This window comes from Eucyclogobius newberryi, unplaced genomic scaffold (genome assembly GCF_026437365.1).
Source record: "Eucyclogobius newberryi isolate DKJ021-1_F unplaced genomic scaffold, fEucNew1.0.hap1 SCAF_110, whole genome shotgun sequence".
NCBI classification, from domain to species: Eukaryota; Metazoa; Chordata; class Actinopteri; order Gobiiformes; family Gobiidae; genus Eucyclogobius; species Eucyclogobius newberryi.
In genome coordinates, this window is record NW_027315736.1 from 257,693 (window position 1) to 282,515 (window position 24,823).

The following is a 24,823-nucleotide window of genomic DNA, read 5'->3' on the forward strand; positions in this document are numbered from 1 at the left end:
CCTCTGACGTTCTCCTCTTATACCTCTGACGTTCTCCTCTCGTTCCTCTTACGTTCTCCTCTTGTACCTCTGACGTTCTCCTCTTGTACCTCTGACGTTCTCCTCTTTTACCTATGACGTTCTCCTCTCGTTCCTCTGACGTTCTCCTCTTGTACCTCTGACGTTCTCCTCTTATACCTCTGACGTTCTCCTCTCGTTCCTCTTACGTTCTCCTCTTGTACCTCTGACGTTCTCCTCTCGTTCCTCTGACGTTCTCCTCTGACGTTCTCCTCTTGTACCTCTGACGTTTTCCTCTTATACTTCTGACGTTCTCCTCTTGTACCTCTGACGTTCTCCTCTTGTACCTCTGACGTTCTCCTATCGTTCCTCTGTTGTTCTCCTCTCGTTCCTCTGACGTTCTCCTCTGACGTTCTCCTCTCGTTCCTCTGACGTTCTCCTCTCGTTCCTCTGACGTTCTCCTCTGATGTTCTCCTCTCGTTCCTCTGACGTTCTCCTCTGACGTTCTCCTCTCGTTCCTCTGACGTTCTCCTCTGACGTTCTCCTTTCGTTTCCCTTACGTTCTCCTCATGTTCCTCTGACGTTCTCCTCTTGTACCTCTGACGTTCTCCTCTCGTTCCTCTGACGTTCTCCTCTGACGTTCTCCTCTTGTACCTCTGACGTTTTCCTCTTATACCTCTGACGTTCTCCTCTTGTACCTCTGACGTTCTCCTCTTGTACCTCTGACGTTCTCCTATCGTTCCTCTGTTGTTCTCCTCTCGTTCCTCTGACGTTCTCCTCTGACGTTCTCCTCTGACGTTCTCCTCTCGTTCCTCTGACGTTCTCCTCTCGTTCCTCTGACGTTCTCCTCTGATGTTCTCCTCTCGTTCCTCTGACGTTCTCCTCTGACGTTCTCCTCTCGTTCCTCTGACGTTCTCCTCTGACGTTCTCCTCTCGTTTCCCTTACGTTCTCATGTTCCTCTGACGTTCTCCTCTTTTACCTCTGACGTTCTCCTCTCGTTCCTCTGACGTTCTCCTCTTGTACCTCTGACGTTCTCCTCTCGTTCCTCTGACGTTCTCCTCTGACGTTCTCCTCTCGTTCCTCTGACGTTCTCCTCTGATGTTCTCTCTTTCCTCTGACGTTCTCCTCTGACGTTCTCCTCTCGTTCCTCTGACGTTCTCCTCTCGTTCCTCTGACGTTCTCCTCTTGTACCTCTGACGTTCTTCTCTCGTTCCTCTGACGTTCTCCTCTGATGTTCTCCTCTCGTTCCTCTGACGTTCTCCTCTCGTTCCTCTGACGTTCTCCTCTTGTACCTCTGACGTTCTTCTCTCGTTCCTCTGACGTTCTCCTCTGACGTTCTCCTCTCGTTCCTCTGACGTTCTCCTCTCGTTCCTCTGACGTTCTCCTCTCGTTCCTCTGACGTTCTCCTCTTGTACCTCTGAAGTTCTCCTCTCGTTCCTCTGACGTTCTCCTGTGACGTTCTCCTCTCGTTCCTCTGACATTCTCCTCTGACGTACTCCTCTCGTTCCTCTGACGTTCTCCTCTTGTACCTCTGACGTTCTCCTCTTATACCTCTGACGTTCTCCTCTCGTTCCTCTTACGTTCTCCTCTTGTACCTCTGACGTTCTCCTCTCGTTCCTCTGACGTTCTCCTCTGACGTTCTCCTCTTGTACCTCTGACGTTTTCCTCTTATACTTCTGACGTTCTCCTCTTGTACCTCTGACGTTCTCCTCTTGTACCTCTGACGTTCTCCTATCGTTCCTCTGTTGTTCTCCTCTCGTTCCTCTGACGTTCTCCTCTGACGTTCTCCTCTGACGTTCTCCTCTCGTTCCTCTGACGTTCTCCTCTCGTTCCTCTGACGTTCTCCTCTGATGTTCTCCTCTCGTTCCTCTGACGTTCTCCTCTGACGTTCTCCTCTCGTTCCTCTGACGTTCTCCTGACGTTCTCCTCTCGTTTCCCTTACGTTCTCCTCATGTTCCTCTGACGTTCTCCTCTTGTACCTCTGACGTTCTCCTCTCGTTCCTCTGACGTTCTCCTCTGACGTTCTCCTCTTGTACCTCTGACGTTCTCCTCTTGTACCTCTGACGTTCTCCTATCGTTCCTCTGTTGTTCTCTCGTTCCTCTGACGTTCTCCTCTGACGTTCTCCTCTGACGTTCTCCTCTCGTTCCTCTGACGTTCTCCTCTCGTTCCTCTGACGTTCTCCTCTGATGTTCTCCTCTCGTTCCTCTGACGTTCTCCTCTGACGTTCTCCTCTCGTTCCTCTGACGTTCTCCTCTGACGTTCTCCTCTCGTTTCCCTTACGTTCTCATGTTCCTCTGACGTTCTCCTCTTTTACCTCTGACGTTCTCCTCTCGTTCCTCTGACGTTCTCCTCTTGTACCTCTGACGTTCTCTCGTTCCTCTGACGTTCTCCTCTGACGTTCTCCTCTCGTTCCTTTGACGTTCTCCTCTGATGTTCTCCTCTCTTTCCTCTGACGTTCTCCTCTGACGTTCTCCTCTCGTTCCTCTGACGTTCTCCTCTTGTACCTCTGAAGTTCTCCTCTCGTTCCTCTGACGTTCTCCTGTGACGTTCTCCTCTCGTTCCTCTGACATTCTCCTCTGACGTACTCCTCTCGTTCCTCTGACGTTCTCCTCTGACGTTCTCCTCTCGTTCCTCTGACGTTCTCCTCTCGTTCCTCTGACGTTCTCCTCTTGTACCTCTGACTTTCTCCTCTCGTTCCTCTGACGTTCTCCTCTGACGTTCTCCTCTCGTTCCTCTGACGTTCTCCTCTGACGTTCTCCTCTCGTTCCTCTGACGTTCTCCTCTGACGTTCTCCTCTTGTTCCTCTGACGTTCTCCTCCCACGTTTTCCTCTCACGTTCTCCTCTCGTTCCTCTGATGTTCTCCTCTGATGTTCTCCTCTCGTTCCTCTGACGTTCTCCTCTCGTTCCTCTGATGTTCTCCTCTGACGTTCTCCTCTTGTACCTCTGACGTTCTTCTCTCGTTCCTCTGACGTTCTCCTCTGACGTTCTCTCGTTCCTCTGACGTTCTCCTCTCGTTCCTCTGACGTTCTCCCCTCGTTCCTCTGACGTTCTCCTCTCGTTCCTCTGACATTCTCCTTTCGTTCCTCTGACGTTCTCCTCTTGTTCCTCTGACGTTCTCTCGTTCCTCTGACGTTCTCCTCTTGTACCTCTGACGTTCTCCTCTTATACCTCTGACGTTCTCCTCTCGTTCCTCTTACGTTCTCCTCTCGTTCCTCTGACGTTCTCCTCTTGTACCTCTGACGTTCTCCTCTTGTACCTCTGACGTTCTCCTCTCGTTCCTCTGTCGTTCTCCTCTCGTTCCTCTGACGTTCTCCTCTTGTACCTCTGACGTTCTCCTCTCGTTCCTCTGTCGTTCTCCTCTCGTTCCTCTGACGTTCTCCTCTTGTTCCTCTGACGTTCTCCTCTCGTTCCTCTGACGTTCTCCTCTTGTACCTCTGACGTTCTCCTCTTATACCTCTGACGTTCTCCTCTCGTTCCTCTTACGTTCTCCTCTTGTACCTCTGACGTTCTCCTCTTGTACCTCTGACGTTCTCCTCTCGTTCCTCTGTCGTTCTCCTCTCGTTCCTCTGACGTTCTCCTCTTTTACCTCTGACGTTCTCCTCTCGTTCCTCTGTCGTTCTCCTCTCGTTCCTCTGACGTTCTCCTCTGACGTTCTCCTCTTGTACCTCTGACGTTCTCCTCTTATACCTCTGACGTTCTCCTCTTTTACCTCTGTCGTTCTCCTCTCGTTCCTCTGACGTTCTCCTCTGACGTTCTCCTCTTGTACCTCTGACTTTCTCCTCTCTTTCCTCTGACGTTCTCCTCTGACGTTCTCCTTTCGTTCCTCTGACGTTCTCCTCTGACGTTCTCCTCTCGTTCCTCTGACGTTCTCCTCTGACGTTCTCCTCTCGTTCCTCTGACGTTCTCCTCTTATACCTCTGACGTTCTTCTCTCATTCCTCTGACGTTCTCCTCTGACGTTCTCTCGGTCCTCTGACGTTCTCCTCTCGTTCCTCTGACGTTCTCCCCTCGTTCCTCTGACGTTCTCCTCTGATTTTCTCCTCTTGTACCTCTGACGTTCTCCTCTCGTTCCTCTTACATTCTCCTTTCGTTCCTCTGACGTTTTCCTCTTGTTCCTCTGACGTTCTCCTCTCGTTCCTCTGACGTTCACCTCTCGTTCCTCTGACGTTCTCCTCTTGTACCTCTGACGTTCCCCTCTCGTTCCTCTGACGTTCTCCTCTTGTACCTCTGACGGTCTCCTCTTATACCTCTGACGTTCTCCTCTCGTTCCTCTGACGTTCTCCTCTGTACCTCTGACGTTCTCCTCTCGTTCCTCTGTCGTTCTCCTCTCGTACCTCTGACGTTGTTCTCTTGTACCTCTGACGTTCTCCTCTCGTTCCTCTGTCGTTCTCCTCTCGTTCCTCTGACGTTCTCCTCTGACTTTCTCCTCTTGTACCTCTGACGTTCTCCTCTTATACCTCTGACGTTCTCCTCTTGTACCTCTGACGTTCTCCTCTTGTACCTCTGACGTTCTCCTATCGTTCCTCTGTCGTTCTCCTCTCGTTCCTCTGACGTTCTCCTCTGACGTTCTCCTCTGACGTTCTCCTCTTGTACCTCTGACGTTCTCCTCTCGTTCCTCTGACGTTCTCCTCTGACGTTCTCCTCTGACGTTCTCCTCTCGTTCCTCTGACGTTCTCCTCTTACGTTCTCCTCTCGTTCCTCTGACGTTCTCCTCTTGTACCTCTGACGTTGTCCTCTTGTACCTCTGACGTTCTCCTCTTGTACCTCTGACGTTCTCCTCTCGTTCCTCTGTCGTTCTCCTCTCGTTCCTCTGACGTTCTCCTCTGACGTTCTCCTCTTGTACCTCTGACGTTCTCCTCTTATACCTCTGACGTTCTCCTCTTGTACCTCTGACGTTCTCCTCTTGTACCTCTGACGTTCTCCTATTGTTCCTCTGTCGTTCTCCTCTCGTTCCTCTGACGTTCTCCTCTGACGCTCTCCTCTTGTACCTCTGACGTTCTCCTCTCGTTCCTCTGACGTTCTCCTCTCGTTCCTCTGACGTTCTCCTCTGACGTTGTCCTCTTGTACCTCTGACGTTCTCCTCTTGTACCTCTGACGTTCTCCTCTTGTACCTCTGACGTTCTCCTCTTGTACCTCTGACGTTCTCCTATCGTTCCTCTGTCGTTCTCCTCTCGTTCCTCTGACGTTCTCCTCTGACGTTCTCCTCTTGTACCTCTGACGTTCTCCTCTTATACCTCTGACGTTCTCCTCTTTTACCTCTGTCGTTCTCCTCTCGTTCCTCTGACGTTCTCCTCTGACGTTCTCTTGTACCTCTGACTTTCTCCTCTCGTTCCTCTGACGTTCTCCTCTGACGTTCTCCTCTCGTTCCTCTGACGTTCTCCTCTGACGTTCTCCTCTGACGTTCTCCTCTCGTTCCTCTGACGTTCTCCTCTGACGTTCTCCTCTTGTTCCTCTGACGTTCTCCTCTCGTTCCTCTGACGTTCTCCTCTTGTACCTCTGACGTTCTTCTCTTGTTCCTCTGACGTTCTCCTCTGACGTTCTCTCGGTCCTCTGACGTTCTCCTCTCGTTCCTCTGACGTTCTCCCCTCGTTCCTCTGACGTTCTCCTCTGACGTTCTCTCGGTCCTCTGACGTTCTCCTCTCGTTCCTCTGACTTTCTCCTCTTGTACCTCTTACGTTCTCCTCTTGTTCCTCTTACATTCTCCTTTCGTTCCTCTGACGTTTTCCTCTTTTTCCTCTGACGTTCTCCTCTCGTTCCTCTGACGTTCTCCTCTCGTTCCTCTGATGTTCTCCTCTTGTACCTCTGACGTTCCCCTCTCGTTCCTCTGACGTTCTCCTCTTGTACCTCTGACGTTCTCCTCTTATACCTCTGACGTTCTCCTCTCGTTCCTCTTACGTTCTCCTCTCGTTCCTCTGACGTTCTCCTCTTGTACCTCTGACGTTCTCCTCTTGTACCTCTGACGTTCTCCTCTCGTTCCTCTGTCGTTCTCCTCTCGTTCCTCTGACGTTGTCCTCTTGTACCTCTGACGTTCTCCTCTTGTACCTCTGACGTTCTCCTCTCGTTCCTCTGTCGTTCTCCTCTCGTTCCTCTGACGTTCTCTGACTTTCTCCTCTTGTACCTCTGACGTTCTCCTATCGTTCCTCTGTCGTTCTCCTCTCGTTCCTCTGACGTTCTCCTCTGACGTTCTCCTCTTGTACCTCTGACGTTCTCCTCTGACGTTCTCCTCTGACGTTCTCCTCTCGTTCCTCTGACGTTCTCCTCTGACGTTCTCCTCTGACGTTCTCCTCTTGTACCTCTGACGTTCTCCTATCGTTCCTCTGTCGTTCTCCTCTCGTTCCTCTGACGTTCTCCTCTGACGTTCTCCTCTGACGCTCTCCTCTTGTACCTCTGACGTTCTCCTCTGACGTTCTCCTCTGACGTTCTCCTCTCGTTCCTCTGACGTTCTCCTCTGACGTTCTCCTCTTGTACCTCTGACGTTCTCCTCTTATACCTCTGACGTTCTCCTCTTTTACCTCTGTCGTTCTCCTCTGACGTTCTCTTGTACCTCTGACTTTCTCCTCTCGTTCCTCTGACGTTCTCCTCTGACGTTCTCCTCTCGTTCCTCTGACGTTCTCCTCTGACGTTCTCCTCTGACGTTCTCCTCTCGTTCCTCTGACGTTCTCCTCTGACGTTCTCCTCTTGTTCCTCTGACGTTCTCCTCTCGTTCCTCTGACGTTCTCCTCTTGTACCTCTGACGTTCTTCTCTCGTTCCTCTGACGTTCTCCTCTGACGTTCTCTCGGTCCTCTGACGTTCTCCTCTCGTTCCTCTGACGTTCTCCCCTCGTTCCTCTGACGTTCTCCTCTGACGTTCTCTCGGTCCTCTGACGTTCTCCTCTCGTTCCTCTGACTTTCTCCTCTTGTACCTCTTACGTTCTCCTCTCGTTCCTCTTACATTCTCCTTTCGTTCCTCTGACGTTTTCCTCTTTTTCCTCTGACGTTCTCCTCTCGTTCCTCTGACGTTCTCCTCTCGTTCCTCTGATGTTCTCCTCTTGTACCTCTGACGTTCTCCTCTCGTTCCTCTGACGTTCTCCTCTTGTACCTCTGACGTTCTCCTCTTGTACCTCTGACGTTCTCCTCTCGTTCCTCTGTCGTTCTCCTCTCGTTCCTCTGACGTTGTCCTCTTGTACCTCTGACGTTCTCCTCTTGTACCTCTGACGTTCTCCTCTCGTTCCTCTGTCGTTCTCCTCTCGTTCCTCTGACGTTCTCTGACTTTCTCCTCTTGTACCTCTGACGTTCTCCTCTTATACCTCTGACGTTCTCCTCTTGTACCTCTGACGTTCTCCTCTTGTACCTCTGACGTTCTCCTATCGTTCCTCTGTCGTTCTCCTCTCGTTCCTCTGACGTTCTCCTCTGACGTTCTCCTCTTGTACCTCTGACGTTCTCCTCTGACGTTCTCCTCTGACGTTCTCCTCTGACGTTCTCCTCTCGTTCCTCTGACGTTCTCCTCTTGTACCTCTGACGTTCTCCTATCGTTCCTCTGTCGTTCTCCTCTCGTTCCTCTGACGTTCTCCTCTGACGTTCTCCTCTGACGCTCTCCTCTTGTACCTCTGACGTTCTCCTCTGACGTTCTCCTCTGACGTTCTCCTCTCGTTCCTCTGACGTTCTCCTCTGACGTTCTCCTCTTGTACCTCTGACGTTCTCCTCTCGTTCCTCTGTCGTTCTCCTCTCGTTCCTCTGACGTTCTCTGACTTTCTCCTCTTGTACCTCTGACGTTCTCCTCTTATACCTCTGACGTTCTCCTCTTGTACCTCTGACATTCTCCTCTTGTACCTCTGACGTTCTCCTATCGTTCCTCTGTCGTTCTCCTCTCGTTCCTCTGACGTTCTCCTCTGACGTTCTCCTCTTGTACCTCTGATGTTCTCCTCTGACGTTCTCCTCTGACGTTCTCCTCTCGTTCCTCTGACGTTCTCCTCTCGTTCCTCTGACGTTCTCCTCTCGTTCCTCTGTCGTTCTCCTCTCGTTCCTCTGACGTTCTCCTCTGACGTTCTCCTCTGACGCTCTCCTCTTGTACCTCTGACGTTCTCCTCTGACGTTCTCCTCTGACGTTCTCCTCTCGTTCCTCTGACGTTCTCCTCTGACGTTCTCCTCTCGTTCCTCTGTCGTTCTCCTCTCGTTCCTCTGACGTTGTCCTCTTGTACCTCTGACGTTCTCCTCTTGTACCTCTGACGTTCTCCTCTCGTTCCTCTGTCGTTCTCCTCTCGTTCCTCTGACGTTCCCTGACTTTCTCCTCTTGTACCTCTGACGTTCTCCTCTTATACCTCTGACGTTCTCCTCTTGTACCTCTGACGTTCTCCTCTTGTACCTCTGACGTTCTCCTATCGTTCCTCTGTCGTTCTCCTCTCGTTCCTCTGACGTTCTCCTCTGACGTTCTCCTCTTGTACCTCTGACGTTCTCCTCTGACGTTCTCCTCTCGTTCCTCTGACGTTCTCCTCTTGTACCTCTTACGTTCTCCTCTCGTTCCTCTTACATTCTCCTTTCGTTCCTCTGACGTTTTCCTCTTTTTCCTCTGACGTTCTCCTCTCGTTCCTCTGACGTTCTCCTCTCGTTCCTCTGATGTTCTCCTCTTGTACCTCTGACGTTCCCCTCTCGTTCCTCTGACGTTCTCCTCTTGTACCTCTGACGTTCTCCTCTTATACCTCTGACGTTCTCCTCTCGTTCCTCTTACGTTCTCCTCTCGTTCCTCTGACGTTCTCCTCTTGTACCTCTGACGTTCTCCTCTTGTACCTCTGACGTTCTCCTCTCGTTCCTCTGTCGTTCTCCTCTCGTTCCTCTGACGTTGTCCTCTTGTACCTCTGACGTTCTCCTCTTGTACCTCTGACGTTCTCCTCTCGTTCCTCTGTCGTTCTCCTCTCGTTCCTCTGACGTTCTCTGACTTTCTCCTCTTGTACCTCTGACGTTCTCCTCTTATACCTCTGACGTTCTCCTCTTGTACCTCTGACGTTCTCCTCTTGTACCTCTGACGTTCTCCTATCGTTCCTCTGTCGTTCTCCTCTCGTTCCTCTGACGTTCTCCTCTGACGTTCTCCTCTTGTACCTCTGACGTTCTCCTCTGACGTTCTCCTCTGACGTTCTCCTCTCGTTCCTCTGACGTTCTCCTCTGACGTTCTCCTCTGACGTTCTCCTCTTGTACCTCTGACGTTCTCCTATCGTTCCTCTGTCGTTCTCCTCTCGTTCCTCTGACGTTCTCCTCTGACGTTCTCCTCTGACGCTCTCCTCTTGTACCTCTGACGTTCTCCTCTGACGTTCTCCTCTGACGTTCTCCTCTCGTTCCTCTGACGTTCTCCTCTGACGTTCTCCTCTTGTACCTCTGACGTTCTCCTCTTATACCTCTGACGTTCTCCTCTTTTACCTCTGTCGTTCTCCTCTGACGTTCTCTTGTACCTCTGACTTTCTCCTCTCGTTCCTCTGACGTTCTCCTCTGACGTTCTCCTCTCGTTCCTCTGACGTTCTCCTCTGACGTTCTCCTCTGACGTTCTCCTCTCGTTCCTCTGACGTTCTCCTCTGACGTTCTCCTCTTGTTCCTCTGACGTTCTCCTCTCGTTCCTCTGACGTTCTCCTCTTGTACCTCTGACGTTCTTCTCTCGTTCCTCTGACGTTCTCCTCTGACGTTCTCTCGGTCCTCTGACGTTCTCCTCTCGTTCCTCTGACGTTCTCCCCTCGTTCCTCTGACGTTCTCCTCTGACGTTCTCTCGGTCCTCTGACGTTCTCCTCTCGTTCCTCTGACTTTCTCCTCTTGTACCTCTTACGTTCTCCTCTCGTTCCTCTTACATTCTCCTTTCGTTCCTCTGACGTTTTCCTCTTTTTCCTCTGACGTTCTCCTCTCGTTCCTCTGACGTTCTCCTCTCGTTCCTCTGATGTTCTCCTCTTGTACCTCTGACGTTCTCCTCTCGTTCCTCTGACGTTCTCCTCTTGTACCTCTGACGTTCTCCTCTTGTACCTCTGACGTTCTCCTCTCGTTCCTCTGTCGTTCTCCTCTCGTTCCTCTGACGTTGTCCTCTTGTACCTCTGACGTTCTCCTCTTGTACCTCTGACGTTCTCCTCTCGTTCCTCTGTCGTTCTCCTCTCGTTCCTCTGACGTTCTCTGACTTTCTCCTCTTGTACCTCTGACGTTCTCCTCTTATACCTCTGACGTTCTCCTCTTGTACCTCTGACGTTCTCCTCTTGTACCTCTGACGTTCTCCTATCGTTCCTCTGTCGTTCTCCTCTCGTTCCTCTGACGTTCTCCTCTGACGTTCTCCTCTTGTACCTCTGACGTTCTCCTCTGACGTTCTCCTCTGACGTTCTCCTCTCGTTCCTCTGACGTTCTCCTCTTGTACCTCTGACGTTCTCCTATCGTTCCTCTGTCGTTCTCCTCTCGTTCCTCTGACGTTCTCCTCTGACGTTCTCCTCTGACGCTCTCCTCTTGTACCTCTGACGTTCTCCTCTGACGTTCTCCTCTGACGTTCTCCTCTCGTTCCTCTGACGTTCTCCTCTGACGTTCTCCTCTGACGTTCTCCTCTTGTACCTCTGACGTTCTCCTCTCGTTCCTCTGACGTTCTCCTCTGACGTTCTCCTCTCGTTCCTCTGACGTTCTCCTCTGACGTTCTCCTCTTGTACCTCTGACGTTCTCCTCTCGTTCCTCTGACGTTCTCCTCTGACGTTCTCCTCTCGTTCCTCTGACGTTCTCCTCTGACGTTCTCCTCTCGTTCCTCTGACGTTCTCCTCTGACGTTCTCCTCTCGTTCCTCTGACGTTCTCCTCTGACGTTCTCCTCTGACGTTCTCCTCTCGTTCCTCTGACGTTCTCCTCTGACTTTTTCCTCTCGTTCCTCTGACGTTCTCCTCTGACTTTTTCCTCTCGTTCCTCTGACGTTCTCCTCTGACGTTCTCCTCTGACGTTCTCCTCTTGTACCTCTGACGTTCTCCTCTCGTTCCTCTGACGTTCTCCTCTGACGTTCTCCTCTCGTTCCTCTGACGTTCTCCTCTGACGTTCTCCTCTTGTACCTCTGACGTTCTCCTCTCGTTACTCTGACGTTCTCCTCTGACGTTCTCCTCTCGTTCCTCTGACGTTCTCCTCTGACGTTCTCCTCTGACGTTCTCCTCTCGTTCCTCTGACGTTCTCCTCTGACTTTTTCCTCTCGTTCCTCTGACGTTCTCCTCTGACGTTCTCCTCTGACGTTCTCCTCTTGTACCTCTGACGTTCTCCTCTCGTTCCTCTGACGTTCTCCTCTGACGTTCTCCTCTCGTTCCTCTGACGTTCTCCTCTGACGTTCCCCTCTTGTACCTCTGACGTTCTCCTCTCGTTCCTCTGACGTTCTCCTCTGACGTTCTCCTCTCGTTCCTCTGACGTTCTCCTCTGACGTTCTCCTCTCGTTCCTCTGACGTTCTCCTCTGACGTTCTCCTCTCGTTCCTCTGACGTTCTCCTCTGACGTTCTCCTCTGACGTTCTCCTCTCGTTCCTCTGACGTTCTCCTCTGACTTTTTCCTCTCGTTCCTCTGACGTTCTCCTCTGACGTTCTCCTCTGACGTTCTCCTCTTGTACCTCTGACGTTCTCCTCTCGTTCCTCTGACGTTCTCCTCTGACGTTCTCCTCTCGTTCCTCTGACGTTCTCCTCTGACGTTCTCCTCTTGTACCTCTGACGTTCTCCTCTCGTTCCTCTGACGTTCTCCTCTGACGTTCTCCTCTGACGTTCTCCTCTCGTTCCTCTGACGTTCTCCTCTGACGTTCTCCTCTGACGTTCTCCTCTCGTTCCTCTGACGTTCTCCTCTGACTTTTTCCTCTCGTTCCTCTGACGTTCTCCTCTGACGTTCTCCTCTGACGTTCTCCTCTTGTACCTTTGACGTTCTCCTCTCGTTCCTCTGACGTTCTCCTCTGACGTTCTCCTCTGACGTTCTCCTCTCGTTCCTCTGACGTTCTCCTCTGACGTTCTCCTCTTGTACCTCTGACGTTCTCCTCTCGTTCCTCTGACGTTCTCCTCTGACGTTCTCCTCTCGTTCCTCTGACGTTCTCCTCTGACGTTCTCCTCTTGTACCTCTGACGTTCTCCTCTCGTTCCTCTGACGTTCTCCTCTGACGTTCTCCTCTCGTTCCTCTGACGTTCTCCTCTGACGTTCTCCTCTGACGTTCTCCTCTCGTTCCTCTGACGTTCTCCTCTGACTTTTTCCTCTCGTTCCTCTGACGTTCTCCTCTGACGTTCTCCTCTGACGTTCTCCTCTTGTACCTCTGACGTTCTCCTCTCGTTCCTCTGACGTTCTCCTCTGACGTTCTCCTCTCGTTCCTCTGACGTTCTCCTCTGACGTTCTCCTCTCGTTCCTCTGACGTTCTCCTCTGACGTTCTCCTCTCGTTCCTCTGACGTTCTCCTCTGACGTTCTCCTCTGACGTTCTCCTCTCGTTCCTCTGACGTTCTCCTCTGACTTTTTCCTCTCGTTCCTCTGACGTTCTCCTCTGACGTTCTCCTCTGACGTTCTCCTCTTGTACCTCTGACGTTCTCCTCTCGTTCCTCTGACGTTCTCCTCTGACGTTCTCCTCTCGTTCCTCTGACGTTCTCCTCTGACGTTCTCCTCTTGTACCTCTGACGTTCTCCTCTCGTTCCTCTGACGTTCTCCTCTGACGTTCTCCTCTCGTTCCTCTGACGTTCTCCTCTGACGTTCTCCTCTCGTTCCTCTGACGTTCTCCTCTGACGTTCTCCTCTCGTTCCTCTGACGTTCTCCTCTGACGTTCTCCTCTGACGTTCTCCTCTCGTTCCTCTGACGTTCTCCTCTGACTTTTTCCTCTCGTTCCTCTGATGTTCTCCTCTGACGTTCTCCTCTGACGTTCTCCTCTTGTACCTCTGACGTTCTCCTCTCGTTCCTCTGACGTTCTCCTCTGACGTTCTCCTCTCGTTCCTCTGACGTTCTCCTCTGACGTTCTCCTCTTGTACCTCTGACGTTCTCCTCTCGTTCCTCTGACGTTCTCCTCTGACGTTCTCCTCTCGTTCCTCTGACGTTCTCCTCTGACGTTCTCCTCTCGTTCCTCTGACGTTCTCCTCTGACGTTCTCCTCTCGTTCCTCTGACGTTCTCCTCTGACGTTCTCCTCTGACGTTCTCCTCTCGTTCCTCTGACGTTCTCCTCTGACTTTTTCCTCTCGTTCCTCTGACGTTCTCCTCTGACGTTCTCCTCTGACGTTCTCCTCTTGTACCTCTGACGTTCTCCTCTCGTTCCTCTGACGTTCTCCTCTGACGTTCTCCTCTCGTTCCTCTGACGTTCTCCTCTGACGTTCTCCTCTTGTACCTCTGACGTTCTCCTCTCGTTCCTCTGACGTTCTCCTCTGACGTTCTCCTCTCGTTCCTCTGACGTTCTCCTCTCGTTCCTCTGACGTTCTCCTCTGACGTTCTCCTCTCGTTCCTCTGACGTTCTCCTCTGACGTTCTCCTCTCGTTCCTCTGACGTTCTCCTCTGACGTTCTCCTCTCGTTCCTCTGACGTTCTCCTCTGACGTTCTCCTCTCGTTCCTCTGACGTTCTCCTCTGACGTTCTCCTCTGACGTTCTCCTCTCGTTCCTCTGACGTTCTCCTCTGACTTTTTCCTCTCGTTCCTCTGACGTTCTCCTCTGACGTTCTCCTCTGACGTTCTCCTCTTGTACCTCTGACGTTCTCCTCTCGTTCCTCTGACGTTCTCCTCTGACGTTCTCCTCTCGTTCCTCTGACGTTCTCCTCTGACGTTCTCCTCTTGTACCTCTGACGTTCTCCTCTCGTTCCTCTGACGTTCTCCTCTGACGTTCTCCTCTCGTTCCTCTGACGTTCTCCTCTGACGTTCTCCTCTGACGTTCTCCTCTCGTTCCTCTGACGTTCTCCTCTGACTTTTTCCTCTCGTTCCTCTGACGTTCTCCTCTGACGTTCTCCTCTGACGTTCTCCTCTTGTACCTCTGACGTTCTCCTCTCGTTCCTCTGACGTTCTCCTCTGACGTTCTCCTCTCGTTCCTCTGACGTTCTCCTCTGACGTTCTCCTCTTGTACCTCTGACGTTCTCCTCTCGTTCCTCTGACGTTCTCCTCTGACGTTCTCCTCTCGTTCCTCTGACGTTCTCCTCTCGTTCCTCTGACGTTCTCCTCTGACGTTCTCCTCTCGTTCCTCTGACGTTCTCCTCTGACGTTCTCCTCTCGTTCCTCTGACGTTCTCCTCTGACGTTCTCCTCTCGTTCCTCTGACGTTCTCCTCTGACGTTCTCCTCTGACGTTCTCCTCTCGTTCCTCTGACGTTCTCCTCTGACGTTCTCCTCTGACGTTCTCCTCTGACGTTCTCCTCTGACGTTCTCCTCTCGTTCCTCTGACGTTCTCCTCTGACGTTCTCCTCTTGTACCTCTGACGTTCTCCTCTCGTTCCTCTGACGTTCTCCTCTGACGTTCTCCTCTCGTTCCTCTGACGTTCTCCTCTCGTTCCTCTGACGTTCTCCTCTGACGTTCTCCTCTCGTTCCTCTGACGTTCTCCTCTGACGTTCTCCTCTCGTTCCTCTGACGTTCTCCTCTGACGTTCTCCTCTCGTTCCTCTGACGTTCTCCTCTGACGTTCTCCTCTGACGTTCTCCTCTCGTTCCTCTGACGTTCTCCTCTGACGTTCTCCTCTGACGTTCTCCTCTGACGTTCTCCTCTGACGTTCTCCTCTTGTACCTCTGACGTTCTCCTCTCGTTCCTCTGACGTTCTCCTCTGACGTTCTCCTCTCGTTCCTCTGACGTTCTCCTCTGACGTTCTCCTCTTGTACCTCTGACGTTCTCCTCTCGTTCCTCTGACGTTCTCCTCTGACGTTCTCCTCTCGTTCCTCTGACGTTCTCCTCTGACGTTCTCCTCTGACGTTCTCCTCTCGTTCCTCTGACGTTCTCCTCTGACTTTTTCCTCTCGTTCCTCTGACGTTCTCCTCTGACGTTCTCCTCTGACGTTCTCCTCTTGTACCTCTGACGTTCTCCTCTCGTTCCTCTGACGTTCTCCTCTGACGTTCTCCTCTCGTTCCTCTGACGTTCTCCTCTGACGTTCTCCTCTTGTACCTCTGACGTTCTCCTCTCGTTCCTCTGACGTTCTCCTCTGACGTTCTCCTCTCGTTCCTCTGACGTTCTCCTCTCGTTCCTCTGACGTTCTCCTCTGACGTTCTCCTCTCGTTCCTCTGACGTTCTCCTCTGACGTTCTCCTCTCGTTCCTCTGACGTTCTCCTCTGACGTTCTCCTCTCGTTCCTCTGACGTTCTCCTCTGACGTTCTCCTCTGACGTTCTCCTCTCGTTCCTCTGACGTTCTCCTCTGACGTTCTCCTCTGACGTTCTCCTCTGACGTTCTCCTCTGACGTTCTCCTCTCGTTCCTCTGACGTTCTCCTCTGACGTTCTCCTCTCGTTCCTCTGACGTTCTCCTCTCGTTCCTCTGACGTTCTCCTCTGACTTTTTCCTCTCGTTCCTCTGACGTTCTCCTCTGACGTTCTCCTCTGACGTTCTCCTCTTGTACCTCTGACGTTCTCCTCTCGTTCCTCTGACGTTCTCCTCTGACGTTCTCCTCTCGTTCCTCTGACGTTCTCCTCTGACGTTCTCCTCTTGTACCTCTGACGTTCTCCTCTCGTTCCTCTGACGTTCTCCTCTGACGTTCTCCTCTCGTTCCTCTGACGTTCTCCTCTGACGTTCTCCTCTCGTTCCTCTGACGTTCTCCTCTCGTTCCTCTGACGTTCTCCTCTGACGTTCTCCTCTCGTTCCTCTGACGTTCTCCTCTGACGTTCTCCTCTCGTTCCTCTGACGTTCTCCTCTGACGTTCTCCTCTCGTTCCTCTGACGTTCTCCTCTGACGTTCTCCTCTGACGTTCTCCTCTCGTTCCTCTGACGTTCTCCTCTGACGTTCTCCTCTGACGTTCTCCTCTGACGTTCTCCTCTGACGTTCTCCTCTCGTTCCTCTGACGTTCTCCTCTGACGTTCTCCTCTCGTTCCTCTGACGTTCTCCTCTGACGTTCTCCTCTCGTTCCTCTGACGTTCTCCTCTGACGTTCTCCTCTGACGTTCTCCTCTGACGTTCTCCTCTTGTACCTCTGTCGTTCTCAGAGGTACTCGGCCCTGACAGAACAGTTCCTCTCAGATCCGGTTGTGGTCCGGACTCAGGGCCGGACTGAACCTGGACCAGACCAGAACCCTGCAGCTGTTCAGGTGACCGTACACCTCTCGGGGGCGGAGCCAGAGACAACAGACTCCGCCCCCTCAGATGACATCATCACTTTGAGTGACGTTGCCGTGGAAACGAGAGCAGACGCTGCGCTGGACGCAGATGACATGTGAGACTCCTCCTCCTCTGCTCTGATTGGTCCAATTAAGACGAGACTCATTTAAAGTCATCAAATTCAAACGTTTTCTAAAGATTCCTCAATAATTGAATGTGTCATCGTTAGTGTGTAACAGTACATTCTAAAGTATATTCTAAAGTACATTCTAAAGTACAGTCTAAAGTACATTCTAAAGTACATTCTAAAGTACATTCTAAAGTACAGTCTAAAGTACATTCTAAAGTACAGTCTAAAGTACATTCTAAAGTACATTCTATAGTACAGTCTAAAGTACAGTCTAAAGTACATTCTAAAGTACATTCTAAAGTACATTCTAAAGTACATTCTAAAGTACAGTCTAAAGTACATTCTAAAGTACAGTCTAAAGTACATTCTAAAGTATATTCTAAAGTACATTCTAAAGTACAGTCTAAAGTACATTCTAAAGTACAGTCTAAAGTACATTCTAAAGTATATTCTAAAGTACATTCTATAGTACAGTCTAAAGTACATTCTAAAGTACATTCTATAGTACAGTCTAAAGTATATTCTAAAGTACATTCTAAAGTACATTCTAAAGTACATTCTAAAGTACAGTCTAAAGTACATTCTAAAGTACAGTCTAAAGTACATTCTAAAGTACATTCTATAGTACAGTCTAAAGTACAGTCTAAAGTACATTCTAAAGTACATTCTAAAGTACATTCTAAAGTACATTCTAAAGTACAGTCTAAAGTACATTCTAAAGTACAGTCTAAAGTACATTCTAAAGTATATTCTAAAGTACATTCTAAAGTACAGTCTAAAGTACATTCTAAAGTACAGTCTAAAGTACATTCTAAAGTATATTCTAAAGTACATTCTATAGTACAGTCTAAAGTACATTCTAAAGTACATTCTATAGTACAGTCTAAAGTATATTCTAAAGTACATTCTAAAGTACAGTCTAAAGTACATTCTAAAGTACAGTCTAAAGTACATTCTAAAGTATATTCTAAAGTACAGTCTAAAGTACAGTCTAAAGTACAGTCTAAAGTACATTCTAAAGTATATTCTAAAGTACAGTCTAAAGTACAGTCTAAAGTACATTCTAAAGTATATTCTAAAGTACATTCTATAGTACAGTCTAAAGTACATTCTAAAGTACATTCTATAGTACATTCTAAAGTACATTCTAAAGTATATTCTAAAGTACAGTCTAAAGTACAGTCTAAAGTACAGTCTAAAGTACATTCTAAAGTATATTCTAAAGTACATTCTAAAGTACAGTCTAAAGTACATTCTAAAGTATATTCTAAAGTACATTCTAAAGTACATTCTAAAGTACATTCTAAAGTATATTCTAAAGTACATTCTAAAGTACATTCTAAAGTACATTCTATAGTACAGTCTAAAGTACATTCTAAAGTACATTCTAAAGTATATTCTAAAGTACATTCTAAAGTACATTCTATAGTACAGTCTAAAGTACATTCTAAAGTACATTCTAAAGTACATTCTAAAGTACATTCTATAGTACAGTCTAAAGTATATTCTAAAGTACATTCTAAAGTATATTCTAAAGTACATTCTAAAGTACATTCTATAGTACAGTCTAAAGTACATTCTAAAGTACATTCTAAAGTACATTCTAAAGTACATTCTAAAGTACATTCTATAGTACAGTCTAAAGTATATTCTAAAGTACATTCTATAGTACATTCTAAAGTACATTCTAAAGTACAGTCTAAAGTACAGTCTAAAGTACATTCTAAAGTACATTCTAAAGTACAGTCTAAAGTACAGTCTAAAGTACATTCTAAAGTACATTCTAAAGTACAGTCTAAAGTACAGTCTAAAGTACATTCTAAAGTACATTCTAAAGTACATTCTAAAGTACATTCTAAAGTACAGTCTAAAGTACATTCTAAAGTACATTCTAAAGTACATTCTAAAGTACATTCTAAAGTACAGTCTAAAGTACAGTCTAAAGTACAGTCTAAAGTACAGTCTAAAGTACATTCTAAAGTACATTCTAAAGTACACTCTAAAGTACATTCTAAAGTACATTCTAAAGTACAGTCTAAAGTATATTCTAAAGTACATTCTAAAGTACATTCTAAAGTACAGTCTAAAGTACATTCTAAAGTACATTCTAAAGTACAGTCTAAAGTACAGTCTAAAGTACAGTCTAAAGTACATTCTAAAGTACATTCTAAAGTACAGTCTAAAGTACAGTCTAAAGTACATTCTAAAGTACAGTCTAAAGTACATTCTAAAGTACATTCTAAAGTACATTCTAAAGTACACTCTAAAGGACACTCTAAAGTACACTCTAAAGTACATTCTAAAGTACACTCTAAAGTACATTCTAAAGTACACTCTAAAGTACATTCTAAAGTACATTCTAAAGTACATTGTAAAGTACATTCTAAAGCACATTCTAAAGTACATTCTAAAGTACACTCTAAAGTACATTGTAAAGTACATTCTAAAGTACATTCTAAAGTACACTCTAAAGTACATTCTAAAGCACATTCTTAAGTACATTCTAAAGTACACTCTAAAGTACATTGTAAAGTACACTCTAAAGTACAGTCTAAAGTACATTCTAAAGTACATTCCAAAGTACATTCTAAAGTACACTCTAAAGTACACTCTAAAGTACATTCTAAAGTACATTCTAAAGTACAGTCTAAAGTACATTCTAAAGTACATTGTAAAGTACATTGTAAAGTACACTCTAAAGTACACTCTAAAGTACATTCTAAAGTACATTCTAAAGTACATTCGAAAGTACATTGTAAAGTACATTCTAAAGTACATTCTAAAGTACATTCGAAAGTACATTGTAAAGTACAGTCTAAAGTACATTCTAAAGTACAGTCGAAAGTACACTCTAAAGTACATTCTAAAGTACATTGTAAAGTACATTGTAAAGTACAGTCTAAAGTACATTCGAAAGTACATTGTAAAGTACAGTCTAAAGTACATTCTAAAGTACAGTCGAAAGTACACTCTAAAGTACATTCGAAAGTACATTGTAAAGTACATTCTAAAGTACATTCTAAAGTACATTCGAAAGTACATTGTAAAGTACATTCTAAAGTACATTCTAAAGTACATTCGAAAGTACATTGTAAAGTACAGTCTAAAGTACATTCTAAAGTACAGTCGAAAGTACACTCTAAAGTACATTCGAAAGTACATTGTAAAGTACATTCTAAAGTACATTCTAAAGTACATTCGAAAGTACATTGTAAAGTACAGTCTAAAGTACATTCTAAAGTACAGTCGAAAGTACACTCTAAAGTACATTCTAAAGTACATTCTAAAGTACATTGTAAAGTATCCATGTCTTGTGTCCATGGCAGGAGTTCATAGTAGTATAGTTCAGGGGTAAATGCTGTATCAGAGCGTGGTGAACTTCACTCACATATGTGTGATTGACAGGACAGTCCCAGGTCATGTGACAGTGGTTCACCTCCTGGTGGCGCTGTTTCTACAACAGTTAAATTTGTGAAGAATGAGACCTTTGACCTTTGACCTGGAGTTAGGAAGAAAGTTGTCGTTTCTGACCAAATAAGGGCATGAATGTGGGAGGGGCTCTTCTGGCTCCTCCCACTCTTCATCTGTCAAAACAACATGAGATTCTCTTTCATTTGTTTTTCATATATTTAGTATTTGTCCAGATTAAAAATGTATTGATATAATTTATATATTGTTCCTCTTGAAAGTTCTGCTTCATAAGCCTTGATAAACATCTGAGTCAGAGGTTATAAAGGTCAGAGGTTATAAAGGTCAGAGGTTATAAAGGTCAGAGGTTATACAGGTCAGAGGTTATAAAGGTCAGAGGTTATAAAGGTCAGAGGTTATAAAGGTCAGAGGTTATAAAGGTCAGAGGTTATACAGGTCAGAGGTTATAAAGGTCAGAGGTTATAAAGGTCAGAGGTTATAAAGGTCAGAGGTTATACAGGTCAGAGGTTATAAAGGTCAGAGGTTATAAAGGTCAGAGGTTATAAAGGTCAGAGGTTATAAAGGTCAGAGGTTATAAAGGTCAGAGGTTATACAGGTCAGAGGTTATAAAGGTCAGAGGTTATAAAGGTCAGAGGTTATACAGGTCAGAGGTTATACAGGTCAGAGGTTATAAAGGTCAGAGGTTATAAAGGTCAGAGGTTATAAAGGTCAGAGGTTATAAAGGTCAGAGGTTATACAGGTCAGAGGTTATAAAGGTCAGAGGTTATAAAGGTCAGAGGTTATACAGGTCAGAGGTTATACAGGTCAGAGGTTATAAAGGTCAGAGGTTATAAAGGTCAGAGGTTATACAGGTCAGAGGTTATACAGGTCAGAGGTTATAAAGGTCAGAGGTTATAAAGGTCAGAGGTTATACAGGTCAGAGGTTATACAGGTCAGAGGTTATACAGGTCAGAGGTTATACAGGTCAGAGGTTATACAGGTCAGAGGTTATAAAGGTCAGAGGTTATAAAGGTCAGAGGTTATAAAGGTCAGAGGTTATACAGGTCAGAGGTTATAAAGGTCAGAGGTTATAAAGGTCAGAGGTTATAAAGGTCAGAGGTTATACAGGTCAGAGGTTATACAGGTCAGAGGTTATAAAGGTCAGAGGTTATACAGGTCAGAGGTTATACAGGTCAGAGGTTATAAAGGTCAGAGGTTATACAGGTCAGAGGTTATACAGGTCAGAGGTTATAAAGGTCAGAGGTTATAAAGGTCAGAGGTTATACAGGTCAGAGGTTATACAGGTCAGAGGTTATAAAGGTCAGAGGTTATAAAGGTCAGAGGTTATACAGGTCAGAGGTTATACAGGTCAGAGGTTATAAAGGTCAGAGGTTATACAGGTCAGAGGTTATACAGGTCAGATGTTATACAGGTCAGAGGTTATAAAGGTCAGAGGTTATAAAGGTCAGAGGTTATAAAGGTCAGAGGTTATACAGGTCAGAGGTTATACAGGTCAGAGGTTATAAAGGTCAGAGGTTATAAAGGTCAGAGGTTATAAAGGTCAGAGGTTATACAGGTCAGAGGTTATACAGGTCAGAGGTTATACAGGTCAGAGGTTATACAGGTCAGAGGTTATAAAGGTCAGAGGTTATACAGGTCAGAGGTTATAAAGGTCAGAGGTTATAAAGGTCAGAGGTTATACAGGTCAGAGGTTATAAAGGTCAGAGGTTATACAGGTCAGAGGTTATACAGGTCAGAGGTTATACAGGTCAGAGGTTATACAGGTCAGAGGTTATAAACGTCATGACAAAACTCTTTATTTGTAAAAACCTATAAAGTTCTGTTTCTCTTTCCACATGTCAAAGCTTTTCATGTGATTCTCTTTTACATCTGGTGAAAAATCTTTAAACCTTTTGTCCTCCAGACCTTTTGTCCTCCAGACCTTTAGTCCTCCAGACCTTTTGTCCTCCAGACCTTTTGTCCTCCAGACCTTTTGTCCTCCAGACCTTGAGTCTCAGCTCAGTTCTATTTGTACAAAACCTTTGGTCATAAAACTTTACCAGTTGAAGTTTGTAACGTCTGTGTTTAGTTTGTTCTGATCAGCTCCTTCCATGTCGTAAGAACTGATTTGAGCCAGAGATTCTTCACTTCCTCCTCATGACTCAAGCGTCTGTCATCTGCAGTAAGAACTGTACAGGAACCCCCGGCACCACATGACTCTCAGTATAAGACCTGTACAGGAACCTCAGGCACCACATGACTCTCAGTATAAGACCTGTACAGGAACCCCCGGCACCACATGACTCTCAGTATAAGACCTGTACAGGAACCTCAGGCACCACATGACTCTCAGTATAAGACCTGTACAGGAACCCCCGGCACCACATGACTCTCAGTATAAGACCTGTACAGGAACCTCAGGCACCACATGACTCTCAGTATAAGACCTGTACAGGAACCTCAGGCACCACATGACTCTCAGTATAAGACCTGTACAGGAACCTCAGGCACCACATGACTCTCAGTATAAGACCTGTACAGGAACCTCAGGCACCACATGACTCTCAGTATAAGACCTGTACAGGAACCTCAGGCACCACATGACTCTCAGTATAAGACCTGTACAGGAACCTCAGGCACCACATGACTCTCAGTATAAGACCTGTACAGGAACCTCAGGCACCACATTACTCTCAGTATAAGACCTGTACAGGAACCTCAGGCACCACATGACTCTCAGTATTAGACCTGTACAGGAACCTCAGGCACCACATGACTCTCAGTATAAGACCTGTACAGGAACCTCAGGCACCACATGACTCTCAGTATAAGACCTGTACAGGAACCTCAGGCACCACATGACTCTCAGTATAAGACCTGTACAGGAACCTCAGGCACCACATGACTCTCAGTATAAGACCTGTACAGGAACCTCAGGCACCACATGACTCTCAGTATAAGACCTGTACAGGAACCCCCGGCACCACATGACTCTCAGTATAAGACCTGTACAGGAACCTCAGGCACCACATGACTCTCAGTATAAGAACTGTACAGGAACCCCCGGCACCACATGACTCTCAGTATTAGACCTGTACAGGAACCTCAGGCACCACATGACTCTCAGTATAAAGTACTTTTACACTACATAAATACAAATAAAGCTTTAAGGGTAAGAAGTAAAGTCTGATCACAAAAGAAAAAACTTGCCTTGGATATTGACTCTTTTCTGATTGGTCGGCCTAAATGTTTGCTGCACACTGATGTGTCCTCTTCCTCAGGTCGGATCCTTCGGAGGAACAGGAAGTGACCTCTTCGGTGCAGGAGGAGCGCGTCCTCTGATTGGTCCGTTTGAATATTATCTGTATTTTAGTCTCATTGTAGATTTGGAGCTTTTTGTATCAAACGCTTTGGTTTTTACTGAATAAACATTTCATCTGCATCAACTGTGTCTCTGTGAGGGACGGGAGGACATCTGTGTGAGGGACGGGAGGACATCTGTGTGTGGGACGGGAGGACATCTGTGTGAGGGACGGGAGGACATCTGTGTGAGGGACGGGAGGACATCTGTGTGAGGGACGGGAGGACATCTGTGTGTGGGACGGGAGGACATCTGTGTGTGGGACGGGAGGACATCTGTGTGTGGGACGGGAGGACATCTGTGTGTGGGACGGGAGGACATCTGTGTGAGGGACGGGAGGACATCTGTGTGAGGGACGGGAGGACATCTGTGTGAGGGACGGGAGGACATCTGAGTGAGGGACGGGAGGACATCTGTGTGAGGGACGGGGGGACATCTGAGTGAGGGACGGGAGGACATCTGTGTGAGGGACGGGAGGACATCTGAGTGAGGGACGGGAGGACATCTGTGTGAGGGACGGGAGGACATCTGTGTGAGGGACGGGAGGACATCTGTGTGAGGGACGGGAGGACATCTGTGTGAGGGACGGGAGGACATCTGTGTGAGGGACGGGAGGACATCTGTGTGAGGGACGGGAAGACATCTGTGTGAGGGACGGGAGGACATCTGTGTGAGGGACGGGAGGACATCTGTGTGAGGGACGGGAAGACATCTGTGTGAGGGACGGGAGGACATCTGTGTGAGGGACGGGAGGACATCTGAGTGAGGGACGGGAAGACATCTGTGTGAGGGACGGGAAGACATCTGTTTGTGGGACGGGAAGACATCTGTTTGTGGGACGGGAAGACATCTGTGTGAGGGACGGGAAGACATCTGTTTGTGGGACGGGAAGACATCTGTGTGAGGGACGGGAAGACATCTGTTTGTGGGACGGGAGGACATCTGTGTGAGGGACGGGAGGACATCTGTGTGAGGGACGGGAGGACATCTGTGTGAGGGACGGGAGGACATCTGTTTGTGGGACGGGAAGACATCTGTGTGAGGGACGGGAAGACATCTGTTTGTGGGACGGGAGGACATCTGTGTGAGGGACGGGAGGACATCTGTGTGAGGGACGGGAGGACATCTGTGTGAGGGACGGGAGGACATCTGTGTGAGGGACGGGAGGACATCTGTGTGAGGGACGGGAAGACATGTTTGTGGGACGGGAGGACATCTGTGTGAGGGACGGGAGGACATCTGTGTGAGGGACGGGAGGACATCTGTGTGAGGGACGGGAGGACATCTGAGTGAGGGACGGGAGGACATCTGTGTGAGGGACGGGAGGACATCTGTGTGAGGGACGGGGGGACATCTGAGTGAGGGACGGGAGGACATCTGTGTGAGGGACGGGAGGACATCTGTGTGAGGGACGGGAGGACATCTGTGTGAGGGACGGGAGGACATCTGTGTGAGGGACGGGAGGACATCTGTGTGTGGGACGGGAGGACATCTGAGTGAGGGACGGGAGGACATCTGTGTGTGGGACGGGAGGACATCTGTGTGAGGGACGGGAGGACATCTGTGTGAGGGACGGGAGGACATCTGTGTGAGGGACGGGAGGACATCTGTGTGTGGGACGGGAGGACATCTGTGTGAGGGACGGGAGGACATCTGTGTGAGGGACGGGAGGACATCTGAGTGAGGGACGGGAGGACATCTGTGTGTGGGACGGGAGGACATCTGTGTGAGGGACGGGAGGACATCTGTGTGAGGGACGGGA

General features: G+C 48.1%; 1 protein-coding gene across 1 annotated transcript in view; it reads left to right on the forward strand.

The window, feature by feature from the left end:
* LOC140355543 (platelet-derived growth factor receptor beta-like) overlaps positions 1 to 23,142 on the forward strand; it is a 203,523-nt gene extending 180,381 nt beyond the window's left edge. Inside the window, exons 25-26 of the mRNA XM_072440166.1 lie at positions 16,051 to 16,277; positions 22,982 to 23,142. Of these exons, the coding sequence (XP_072296267.1) occupies positions 16,051 to 16,277; positions 22,982 to 23,042 (288 nt within the window). The 3' untranslated portion in view covers positions 23,043 to 23,142. The remainder of the gene's footprint in view (positions 1 to 16,050; positions 16,278 to 22,981) is intronic.
* Positions 23,143 to 24,823: the final 1,681 nt, after the last annotated feature.